The sequence below is a fragment of the Crocodylus porosus genome, unplaced genomic scaffold, assembly GCF_001723895.1.
Source record: "Crocodylus porosus isolate Cpor-Errol unplaced genomic scaffold, CroPor_comp1, whole genome shotgun sequence".
In the NCBI taxonomy this organism is placed as follows: Eukaryota; Metazoa; Chordata; order Crocodylia; family Crocodylidae; genus Crocodylus; species Crocodylus porosus.
Window position 1 is genome coordinate 45752672 of NW_017728909.1, and position 13184 is coordinate 45765855.

Here is a 13184-nt window from a genome sequence, read left to right on the forward strand (position 1 = left end):
GGGAAGTGGGGGGGGTGGGGTGATAGAGATGCCTGAGGTAAGGGAGGAAGGCTAGGGCTTGTCTAGGTGGTGCCTCCTGCCACTGCCTCCACAAATCTGTGCACAAGGTGAAGGTGGGCTGCCACCATCCCAGTGCTGATGCCACTGCCCGCCTTGAACACAGCCTTGGCCAAACCCCCTCACCGGGAAGAGCTTGCGGGGAGGGGAGTGGTGCATGACCAAATGCAGAGCAATGGCAGCCCAGGTTGGTACATGGTAGCATTTTGTCCCTGCCTGCCTGTGCATACTACCTAGAGCAGGGGTGAGCAAAATGCAGCCTGCGGGCGAGATGTGGCCCACCAGGCCATTCTATCTGGCCTGTGGGGCCCCTAAAGAATTTAGAAAATTAATATTTATATGTCCCTCACTGCCAGTCATGCAGCCCTCAATGGCTTGCTAAAACTCATTAAGTGGCCCTCTGCCTGAAATAATTGCCCACCCCTGCCCTAGAACCTTCTCAAGTACCCCTGGTTGACAACCCTTGCAATATAGTAAGAGCAGCTAGCTACCATTATTAACATACTAAAGCAAACAGAGAAAAATAGGATGGACATAAGATACGAAAACTACAGTTGGAAGAAATTTGGGAGCGTTTATGAAGGGACAGATATGAAGAAGAAATTTGAAATGAGTAATCCATGAGTAGTAAAGCTCTCTTAACAATTTAAGTTCAAAATATATCTATTTGGCCATTTTTCTTTCTTATTCCCTCTCCTACCCCCAAATATCTATAAAGAGGTAGCTACTATTTCTAGGAAGCATTCAACTCAGGTTAAGGCTCTATCAATTATGGCCCTGATCCTTCAGTAATTGGACCCTTATGCATATGTAGTTTCATGGAAAGCAACGGAATGGTGTTTGGATACATAAAGAAAATATTGAGAAGCACGTTTCCCTTTGTGAAACTGAAACCTAATTTCAAGAGAAGTCTCATAAGAAACCCCATATTAAATGGACACTGTTTGTTCCTTGCTAGTCTAGAAATATGAGCAAAGAAAAGGATCCAAATGACTCAACACCTATGCAGTTGGCTCAATCCCTGGTCTTTCTTGCTGCTGAGAGATGGCAACAAATTCTGAAATGAAAGCATTTCTGAAGTAGTATTCTGTATATGAAACAATTTTTCAGCTCAGTACATAGTGAGATAGGTGTACAGCTCCCACGTGTAATATTTTTTGATTCTACGCAAAACATTTTCTTAAGTAACTGAAATGGTGTATTAAGCAATGGTCAGGATTAGTAAATAAGCGTTCAGACACATGAATAATTGTCAGTGTCTAATCACTACAGTCACAGAATAGTCTTCATTTTACCCAAAACTGATATTTAAATACCACATTTTTATATACATCATATGATGAAACAATAACTTCTAAGAAATACTTACAGGGTAATTTTTTTGGAGCGATGGAAGGATGGGCTCAGGTAGGGCTATAAAAAAAAGTAGTGTGTAAAATCAGCAACTTTATTCACAGAAAACAATATTACATTAGCTAAACCAGAGAGACTTTTATCAGAGTTCATGATAGAACTGCTAACTCTGAATTTCATTTTCAGGTATTATGTAATTTTTTTAAAAACTGTACCTGTTTCATATCATATTGTTTAAAAAGGTACTAATTTAACTGAAGGTATTACCAACATAAAATGTTTTTTCTACAAATAAAAATAAGAGTCCTCAGACAGCTAAATATTATTTGAATTCTGAAATTTATGCTAATTCACTGCTGCAGGATTCTTATTTAGGCTCAGAAAATGCCACTACTAAAATATCTGCATCTACCTTAACACATTCATAGCATAATATTGGCTAAAAACACATCCTTGGTTAAAAACACATTTATTGAAATAATGTACCATTATGCATCACCAAAAGCACCATAAAATAGAAATGTTCCATCCATCAAATAGCCATTTCTGACACAAGTCATACACCAATTATGTTATGTTCTGTTAGCTTCTTTACTACTTAGGAGTGGACTAAAGCCACGTAAGTAAACACAAATCTTCTGAAGTTTTATAAAATCTAGTAGTACAGAAAATACATACACTCCAAAAGAAATAGCATAAAAATAATGGGGCAAGTATTCATTTTCCAGCTCAGATGCTGTTACACATCAGTGAGAGTAAAAAAGCTACGCAGTTGGGTTTCTTTTTAGTATTCGTGTCCCATTCAATCCTTATTAGCAGCTGCAGATCTTGTAGATAACTCCTTGTGGTACTAAAGCTATAATATCACTCCATCAGCATGTCTTTAAAATAGCTCATCTATACTATTCCTCAGGGAGAACAGTAATTAAGTTCAGCATCTAGATGCCCAACTTGGAATTATCAGCTCACTCCTCAAACTGGCTTTCATAGGAGAATACTTGGTACGGTAATCTTTGTTTTGGGGATCCAAGATTTAAGAGCAACAGAACTCTCAGCAATGACTTGCTCTTCTTAAAAAAAATAAAAATAAAAAAATACTACAGTAATTTATGGGGCTGCTAGGAATATGATCACAGCTGTTTCAATGTTCAAGCTTTCCCTTGCTTGTAGGTGTTAGAAGATGCAGAGGAGCTTGGAGATTTCCCAAAAATCCTAGAATACTGAGAACAAAGGAAACAAACTGAGCAATCGGCACTCTCCAGATATGTTCAACTAAATCTCCATCACACATCAAGAGACTGGGGTTTTATTGGGTGGGGAGTGGGGCAGAGGAGGGAGGAGGAAGGACAGGACCTCTTACCAGTAACATTTGCCACTTGCATTCTTCTTTCCCCCCATGGCAGAGTGAAGTTGGACCTGTTGCCTGGAGAAAGGCTAATGCTCAAGAAACAAGTGCATCTATAAAATAAACTCAAGCCATACTCCCCCTAATACTAAAAGGCTTGTACGTTAGTCCAGTGCACAAAGGGAAAAATAACCAATGAAAAGAACAGGACAGATTTGGCTATACTAGGGAAGAAAGGGACTCAATTTACTAGCAAGTGAAACATTTTAAACTTTTTCCTCCCAGTACCTTTCCCTACACAAATGTATAGTGTAAGTATAAAATTAGGCAAGATAAGTTGTTAACAGAACTCCCATGCCATTGGTGGTGACGAACTAGTTAACGTTATAGTAACAAAACATTAGGAAGACAAAATAGCTGGTAGCTATGTGTATATCCAGATGCTCATCTCACCTTTTTCAGCACAGCAACTTGCAATTACATAGGTAAAAAGCCTACCAAACAACAGTGATGGATTGCTGGTACTTCATGGGAATTAGGTAATCACATGCTGCCTCCCCAACTAGTTTTTAACTGTTTAATTGCATTAAGCAGGCAGAAAAATAAATTTATTTGTCCTTAATATTTTTCCACAAGCATGTGACACTGAAACCTGAGCTTGCTTTCTTTACATAGACACCTCTGAAGAAACTCAAAGAATACCACAACATCAGATAGTCATAGTAGGACAGATTAAATGTTACATTAAGTGCCTAACAACTCTGGCCAAACATTAATACTAGGCACACCGTTTGACACTACAGAATTGAAAGGTAACCTGCCATGACTGTCCTGGAAAGTGGCATACACCTTACAATTACTATACTTATAGATGATGTACTATGAAATAGGATCAAAATAGCTTTTCTTGATAATTTGCTAAATTGACATAGAAAAACTTGCAGCACCAGTATCCTGGAGATATTTAAGCAGTTAGTTATGTGGAATGGGCTGAAGAGCTAGCTTCAAGGCCAAAGTGATTAGCCATCTGATCTACCTATAGAAAATAAAACCTCGGCAAACTGAAAAACAGTGAACTGATGACAAAGTGAATATTCACACACCATTTATTCATAAATTTTATCATTCATGGCCACAGATGAGCATGGTAGAATTAAAAAAAAAAAAAAAAAAAAAGACTGGATACTTAAATAGTTAACAGACGTATTCAGAGTTGCATTAGAAAGAACTGAAGTTTGGAAGTAACATTTATATTTCTTGGGGAATTGAAACAGATGATCCTTGAGGTCTTTTGCAAAATGAAGATTTTAGGGCATAAATCAATTTCTAATGGCATTATAAAAAAGATGTACGGGTGAGTTACTTCATTAAACATACATGCTTCAGGGTTTTCTGCAATTTTCTCCGAAACATTTGTTGGAAGATGGGATACAGAATGAGATGACACACTGATTTGATACGGATTCAAAACTCTTAAGTAGGAAGGGCAATTTCAGAGAAGATACACAGGGACTCCTCTAACAAAACAAACTACGTGCAAGGGGATAAAATAATTGGAACGCGAGCTTAGTCTCTACATTTATAAAAATTTCTCTGAACTGGACAATCTTCAACAAGGAGTTTCAACTCTACTGCATAAAGCTTTTCCAAATAAGACATACATTCAACATCCCAATACAAAAACTGCAATAAAAACAAAGTTGTGGAAGTCTACACATCCCTGTTGTTCATGCTCACTGGGAATACACCAGTCTCTTCATGAAAGACAATAGTTAGGAAACTTTGTGGTCTTGAGCTATGTATGCCAGAATTCAAATCTAACCCAGTTGTTGTGTTCTTGGGATATCATAACAGAGACAACCCAACCATACAACCCTCCCTTAGAAGCCTCTGGAGAAGTTTCTGAACACAAAAAATAAAGGGACGGTTATCTTTTCTCCCCTTTACAATAAGTAGATTTGTTTATGCCGAGCTTGAGTTTACTTTCTAAAGCACACAAGGCTGAAGTACATTTTTACTGAGAATATATGTCTCCAGAGAACAGGTCCATCCTCGCTACATCAGAGAAAACACTAAGAAAATGGAATAAGAATAAAATTTTACTTTATCCTCTGCTTTTTCCATCAGGTACAGGATACTAGCTAATGTTACATGTAAGGAAAAAGAAAATCTATACAAATACTTTTTTAAAGACACAATATATGTGTCTTTTTAAAAAAAAAAGCAATCTCCAATACTAAAAGAATACTTACTTTGTAAATAGTGCAAAACCATCAACACAAGACTATAGCTGCTTAAAGTACCACGACTGGCATCGTTAATGTCATGAAAATTTGCCCACTTCTTCACAACAAGTACTAATGGACGAACTCGATTCTCAACTGTAAGCAAAACAAATGCTCATCAAGTAGGGCAATTTAGGACATTTGATCTGCAATTGTCAATGAGGAAGGCTTTTTTAATTACCTTTGGGTTAACATTTGACTACCTGATATAATTTTGCACTCACCTTTTACAGCCTATTAAAGAATCTCACTAGTTAATCCTAATGAGGATTTTAGGATTAATCCAATCCTAATGTTCATCTTAGCAGGACAGAAAAAATTACTTGTATTTATTAGAAAAATTCTGGCCTTTGAATAATAAGGTCCACAGATCAATTATAACAGGTGCCTCCAGCAAGCTTGCAGGCTGGAGGAAAAACTAGACTTGTCATACAATGTTGTAGTAGAGGTCTAGAATGCTACTGTAGCCATGATGATCCAAGAAAGACTTGAGAAGCAAGGGGTTTCTGACGATACCTGTTACAGAACTAACTATAAAGTTGGGAGAGAGAGATCAGACAAGCTTTCAGACACAACGTGTCCTTCTTCTCATCTAAGAAAGAAGCTTCTTTCTTCCAAAAAGCACTTTAAAAGCTTGTCTAAAATCTCTCCCAACCACATTAGTTAATCCAATAAGAGATTCCTTCAAAAAGCACTTGCTTATGTCAAGCAATGTCAGCAAGGGAGTGTCCTCATTCCTGAAGTACCCTCCAGCTGAGATATCTGCCACAATCAGCATAACTCAAATAGCTAATTTAGAAAGTTATCTTATGTAAAAAACCTTTTTTCTTGTCCAAAATAACCAACCAGAAAACAAACAGAAAGAAAAAAAAGAAGAAACCAACACATGTAAGAATTTCTCTTGCTGCAGGTCAATTTTCCATCTCTATCTGGATGATCTATTTGTCCCCAGTATGGGCAGAATCTGCCAAGCTTATCACTCAAAGTTAATTTACAGGTTAGAAGAGGTAAGTTTTCCTGTTCTTTTTTGTGCCAAAACCCACAAACCTATTACCATGGGATTTTTATAGTAGTGTGCCTCTAGGGTAGGAACCAGTATTATGTTTAAATACGAACTTCCAAATGAAGAATATAGCCTCAGTCTTCCCTGAATACCATGACATGGAGAACACATCTGCCAGAAGTAGTGAAGTGGAGTTGGCTACAATCAATATCCAGAATCTAATGAGCTGATGGTAGTCTAGCAGATCTCACAACAGAAGACAAGGCTTTTTCTGCCCCAAAGTCATCAATTTTCCTGATGTCCAGATGTAAATATTTAAAGCAGGAATGTTTCTTGAATTTATGCATGGCAAATGCTGCGACAACTGTGAAGACTGCTTGTCTGACTTCAAAGTATAATATTGGTTCTTAAAAGAAAAGGCCCCCAACTTCAAATATCTAAAAAGACCCACTAACTGATGATAGCAACTATTGGGAAACCTACTGCAATGGGTAGGTGCAATATACCTAGGTAGCACTGCAACAAACAAAATATTCCAAGATCATGCTTCTGATGTTGTGAAGTTAAAATTGATACCTAAGGAAGCTTTTAATTTTGAGACTGAATTCCCTGAGGAGATTATAACAAAGTGACCTTGTTTTTGCTTGGACACCACTTACACAGCCACAATACAGTTTTCCTGAGGGAGTCAAAGGCTACACTTCACTGGTTTAAACAAGGTAGTTAAACTTTGCACTTTAGAGCAACCAGTAAAATAAGTATTCTCTATTGATTTGTTCTCTGGGCCCATGAGAGCAATAATCTTCTCATACAAGTACTTATTTTAACCCTATCTGAACCTGGACAGAGGATTTCTCACAGTAGCGGGCTTTCTCTGTAATGCAGACATCTGAAGATCCAGTGCTATTTTAATATCAAGCTCTTCAGCCAGCCTTCAACTACAAAGGTAAAAATATCATTGCTACCACGCTCTTGTTCCTATATTTTGAACAAGCTGAGAAGGTAACAGAAAACAGAGAATGACCTACAAAAGGACCCTAAACCCAGGTTTGTGAGTTTGCATCCTTCATGCCTTTGCATCTTGGGACCTCTCACAAAGGCAACACAAGCAGCTTTATGTATTATTTGCACACAAAGAAACTGATCATCACCCCACCAAATAGGTATTTCTGGGTATAGGTGCTACACAGCTAATCTGATCTTTGCCATGAAAGTCTTGGTTTATCTGCCTCTTAGATGGGCAGCGTACATTACAGAGGAAAAACGCAACAAAAAAACAAAAACAAAAATAATCTTTCCTTCCTTTAGGACAAAAGAACTTTTCTTTGCAGTAGGGCCGACAGTGTTCTTCACAATTATGAAAACCACATTAGACAAGCTAACTGTTGCTACCAGAATGAGGCTCTTATCCACAGAAGTGCACCAAGTCTTCAATTTATTAAGGAAATGCTGTGTTCTTTCCAATTCCTTTTGCTGAACTAAGGATCCCTTCAACAAGTGTACCATCACATCCTTTAGATTCACCAGCTGCTGGAGCAAAGGATACATGGTTGGAGCTCATCTCAAGACAAGGCAACATACAGAGAATTACTGGGTAGGTTTCATATAAGCACTCAGTCACTGAAGCATGCTTATGCACCAAATCAGAATTCTGAACAGGTTCCAATAAAAGTTGTATCTGGTTTCTGTGATGCTACTTGTTTTCCATGATGGCAGTCTTCCTTTGATTAATACTGTTCTGTGATGAAGTCTTGCAGTAATCATCCTCAGCCTAAGCTTATCATCTGCTTCCCTGGCAGCAAGTATATAGTCATTAAGCACAATGCAGTACCACTGAGAGATGCCCAAACTGATACTCCAGCTAGCTGGTTTAAAGCTCAAAGCAGTATGTTAACATTGTTTTCCACCTTGGCTAATTAGCAACGTTCTTCACAAAGCTGTATAGGCATATCCCCCCATATATCTAAATTTATTGTAGGACATCCCAGGAACCATGTTACTCTGTTGTATTTCTTCATCTCTCTCTTTATACAGAGACCCAAGAGGAAAGATTGTGCAGAAAGAGAAGTATAATTTCTTTTTATGTAAGTCAATATTATTGCTACCATGAGTACACTCTTCCTGAGGATATGCAACATCAAGTGATAAGACAGGAAAAAGAAGAAAGCTGCTGTTCATATGAAAAAATATCAAAGGATTGTTTGACAATAGTAAAAACAGGAAAGCTTTGAAATGAAGTCTTCTCAGGAATTTTTGGAACTTTCAGACAGAGCTGTACTCCCCAGTTCCCCAAGATAAGAAACCAGATGGAGAGAAGACTGAAAAGCCTTTCCATGGATTGCAGAAACTTGGAACATGACAAAACATTTTCCTGAAAATTTTTACCAAACTCCGTAGACCACCCTTCTGGAGAAAGGTCAATAATCTCAGCTGACTAGAGCCAGAAACAGTGCTCTTTTTACCCCCAGACTGAAAGAGCTTAACATCAATTATTTAATTTCAGACCAATTCAGGCTGGGAACCATGTGGAAGACTGAGACAACTGGACAGCTGCGGACCTTGTACTTCTTCCATCTACAACCTGTAGGGAAATATTCGTTCTTCCTGTATTTCATGTAGCACTTCATCCTGGCCTATGATGCATATGCCTTTCCATAATGTCTATCAATAGTCAGGATTGTAAATCAACTCTTGCAAGGCTGAACAGGCTTATCTTCCCATACCAATTTCTAGTGCGTCTCTAACCTATATGGGCACTGTTTTGTCTGAGCCAACCAACTCCAAGGGGCAAGCCTTATGTACCTTCATAAAGTAGACTTGATTCTAGCTATATCCTTCCCCTCTGCACCCTCTTGTCCAACCCACCAGACACCCGTCCTTTGGCCATGTGATGCGTTTTGAGAGGGATTGTAATAGCAGTGCTGGGAACTCATGTTAGCATTATTTGTACAATGACAGTTTGTATTTGTTTAGTCCAAAGTCACCCAGAATATCTCATGCCAAAAGTAAGGGACTGAGGCAACATTCAACTGGACATGGCTGCCTGCACAGTTACTGTATAGTAGGAACACCACTTGGTTAGGAAAGTAGAGTCCTTAACCACTGGGAAAAACAGCCACATTATCTTCATCAATGACACCACGTTAAATTTGAGTAGAGCAAACTGAGAAACTTTCTAGCTATATAAAGATAGAGGCTGGGACAGAAAAAAAAAAGGAGTGGACCAAGTGAACTGGTTCTTCCAAATATGGACTGCTGTTCTGCTTATTGCTCCATAGTGATCTGCTGGAGACAAGGCATAAAAACCTTCAAGAGGAAGTAAAAATAATGTGGACATTTTGGCATGGTGAGATGACCCACAATAACAAGCCAATAATTTTCCTATCTTTCAGTTCTGTGGAAAGCCGCTAAAGAAAGGTCTATTTTCCAAAGTGCATAAAACATTAAGAGCTTGTTTGGGAAAGCTAAAGACCACTTATGAGCATACTAAATATTCTAAAACTAAGCTGGTTGAAAAAATGGACATTCTTCCAATGGGCTGGAGTTGGGAAGAGACATTGTGCATTTTATTTATCTCAGACTGATTTATATTGCTTGTATTTGGATGTGGAATATGGCATAGGTCCAAATGTAAGCTACTTAAAAGAATTAAGGCAGGGGGGTCAGCAACGTTTTTGGCTGGAGTAACAAAAACACCCCAACCTCAACCCACACCTTGACTTGGCGTGCAAGAGGCAGAGGACAGGGGAGCAGTGAGGGGTCTGATTCTTGTTGCTAGAGCTGAGTGCATGCATGCCTCCAGATAGATAGCAGAGCAGGGGCCGGGGTTGTAGTGCCCCAGCTTCTTCCCTGTCATGCACCCCAAGGCACACATGCATCTGCCACTGCCACAAAGCCAATGAATACCAGGGCTCTAGACCCAGGTGCAGCTGTTTGCAGCTTTCCCACTGCCTGTTGCAGCTGCCCAGAGCCCAGGCTGGCTGTGGCAGGCAGCCAAGAGGCTACAAGAAGCTGCACCAGGCTCCAGAGCCCCAACTAGGCAGTAGTTACATGTGTGCCTTGGGGTGCACAGCCAGAAAGAGGCCTGGAGCAGTGCATGCAGCTGCTGCCACCATGGAGCATGGCTGGGGATCCAGAGGCCAGTGCAGCTGTTTGCAGCCTTTCGGCTGCCTTCCACAGCCAGCCCAAGCCATGGGCAACAGAGTTGGCAACAGAAAATGCAGGAAGACCTACAAAAGGACCCTACCCAGGCTTTTAAGTTTGCATCGTTCATGACTTTGCATCCTGGGACCTCCCACAAAGGCACCACAAGCAGCTTTATGTATTATTTGCACATATAAAGAAATTGATCATCACCCCACCAAATAGGCGATTTCTGGGTATAGGAGCTACACAGCTAATCTGACTTTTGCCATGAAGGTCTTGGTTTATCTGCCTCCTAGATGGGCAGTGTACATTATAAAGGAAAAAAAAGCAAAAAAATCCTTTCCTTCTCTTAAGACAAGAGAAATTTTCTTTGCAGTAGGATCAACTGTGTTCTTCACAGTTATTATGAAAGCCATATTAAACAAGCTAACTGTTGCTACCAGAAGGAGGCTGTTATCCACAGGAGTAGTGCACCAAGTCTTCAATTCAAGTCTGCAAGCAGCCTGGGATCCGTGGCCAGTGGCAGCTACCCAGAAACTGATCCAGCTGTGGCATGCTGAGCAAAATGGCCTTGCATGCCATGCTCTGGCACGGGTGCTGGGTTGGCTGACCCCTGAATTAGAGTGTCTATGGTTTGGTCTTCCACATTCATTTGCCAAGCTGCATTTTGCATTTTGTGAAAATGAACACCAAAACCAGGCACTGCAAATTATCCTTCCTGCTGCCTTCTCTGAAGGTGAGCAAGGATGAGCTCTGATTTTATGATTTCTTTAATGGGAGTTTGCCCCTCATAATCCTGGTTCCAACTAGAGATGGCATTCTACCCACAGCTATTCTATCTGACCAATCAGACTCAAGAACAGAGGCCAAAATACTTACAGAAGCTTTCTTTTGCCTCTGGCTTTTCTCAGTTTAACTCTTCCTGAAGCCTGTTAGGATGCCAGCTGCTCCAATTGCCCTAAGCAGGGGAAATGGAACAGAAGAGCCAAATCTCCCCAAATACAACCCTAGGATATGACTGGGAATTAGACAAACTTCAGTGAACCAAAATGTTAGTCTAAAACTTGAAAACAATTGGAATCCCTCCCCCCCCCCAAAAAAAACAAAAACCAAAACAGACAAACAAACAAACCCAAAACAAAACTGCAGCAGTAAGGTCTGTGCGACACCCCAGCTGCCATGGGGGAAGAGAAAAAGGGCAGATCGGAGGGAAGGACACAGTTATCAAGAAATGAAGTGTTCCCACTTGCTACCAATGCCCAACAGACCTAGTTCTGCCCTTCACACAGCAAGCAAGCTGAAGCAACCATTGAAATGGACCTGTGGACTTTAACATAACAGAAGAATTAAACTGTGGCACTTGAAACTTTTGCAAGTTACAGAAGTACTGACTAGTTACATTAAACATTAGTTCTACCCATACACTTGATCTGTTAAGATCTGTGGGTAACAAGAAACAAGAAGTATTATAGTTATCTTAGTATTAAAGATTAAAAGAGGTAACATCTCAACAGGACTAGATTCTAATGCATTTATTACAGAAGTTTCTATCAAGACTGAAATGCTACTTTCAAGTAAGAGAACATTCTCTGGGAAAAATAAAAATAAGGACAACTTACTGTATGCATAGGTTCTGAGAAGGAATGTATTTCTTATTCCTACAACATTGTTTACATTCAAGTCAAACTCCACACAGCTATGGGGAGGGAAAAACAAAACAAAACAAAAAAAGAGAATCAAATTTTATCACGCATTTAAAAAAAAAGTCAACCTGAATATATTGTATATTTTACTACCTATCTAATGACAATGCTAACACCACTATTAATCTGGAAACGTGAGTTTAATGGAACCTCTGGACATTTGCTTTTTGGGTCAATAAAAAGTAGGAGGCCATGAAGAAAGCCATTTGCTTTACTACTCTCCATGCCCCAATGGTGGGCTTGAATTCAACTGTCATATACAAACAATGTTGGAACAGAGTTGTATCAATTAGACAAAAACAGAGCAAAAATCGCAGCTTACTACTTCTTTGATATCAGCCTACCTTTCCTCTGACTAACCTTAAAATATAGGATCATTTACTAAACACACATTTGATGAAATGTGATGAAGCATCTTTTGGAGTCATTTAGGATTCTCTGAAGTTTTAGTTGGGAGTATAGTCCTAAGGAAAGCAGAAGGAAAACACAACTAGAAGAAGCTAGAAAAGTGCAAATTTTTCCATCTTATGAGTACATAGATTCAACTGATCCTCCTTTTGGAACTCATCAACGAAGCGGTAACACTTCTAGTATCCTTCATATGTGTCTCTGGTTAGAAATCAGAATGACACACTTTAGACTACTTGTTTTGTGCAAAATACACAAGACTCACTATTAAAAAAAAAAATCTCCACTGTGGTACTAGTTTAGTGTGCAAAATGTTTAAAAAAAAGTCTTTCATGTTATTAGCATAAAGCAAGAAAAAAGTACACCATGCCTATTACTACTTCCTGAAAAACTGTAATTGCAATACCAGCATGAGAGTCAAATGATCTAGATTAACAACATCTGCATTTACAGTCAACCAAGTATAGCAGCATTTCAGTCTGTAACAGAAAGGGTACACTAGCTGCATGCACTAGTCCTAAACTAGAGGAGGGGCTGACATCATTTTTGGCCAGTGCCAAAAACACCCCAACCTTGACTTGTAAGATGTTGGTATACTGGGGCAGATGGCGGGGGAGCCACAAGGGGCCCAAACTTTGTTGTGGCAGCGCAGCACCAGCCCCTTCCCCACCATCTGCCCTGAGGTGCATATGCAACTGCCACCAGCAACAAGGCAGGTCAGGGCTCAGCAAACTTTGGAGCAGCACCTCTCAGCCTCCTGCCACATCTGGCCTGAGCTCTGGGCAGGCTTCTGCCACCCACAACGGAGCCTGGGCTACTCACAGCAGGGAAGGTGCAAGAAGCTGTACTGAGGTCTGTGGAGCCCTGGCCTGGCTCATTGCTGG

At 39.8% G+C, this 13184-nt stretch overlaps 1 protein-coding gene across 4 annotated transcripts in view; it reads right to left on the bottom strand.

The window, feature by feature from the left end:
- PAPD4 (poly(A) RNA polymerase D4, non-canonical) overlaps positions 1-13184 on the bottom strand; it is an 88789-nt gene that overhangs the window by 45093 nt on the left and 30512 nt on the right. For 3 of the 4 annotated variants that reach the window (XM_019532192.1, XM_019532193.1, XM_019532191.1), the window contains exons 9-11: positions 11809-11885; positions 5008-5136; positions 1427-1470 (exon numbers count right to left, since the gene is read on the bottom strand). In XM_019532192.1, coding sequence (XP_019387737.1) covers positions 1427-1470; positions 5008-5136; positions 11809-11885 — 250 coding nt within the window. The remainder of the gene's footprint in view (positions 1-1426; positions 1471-5007; positions 5137-11808; positions 11886-13184) is intronic. The other variant, XM_019532194.1, reaches the window with a different exon arrangement.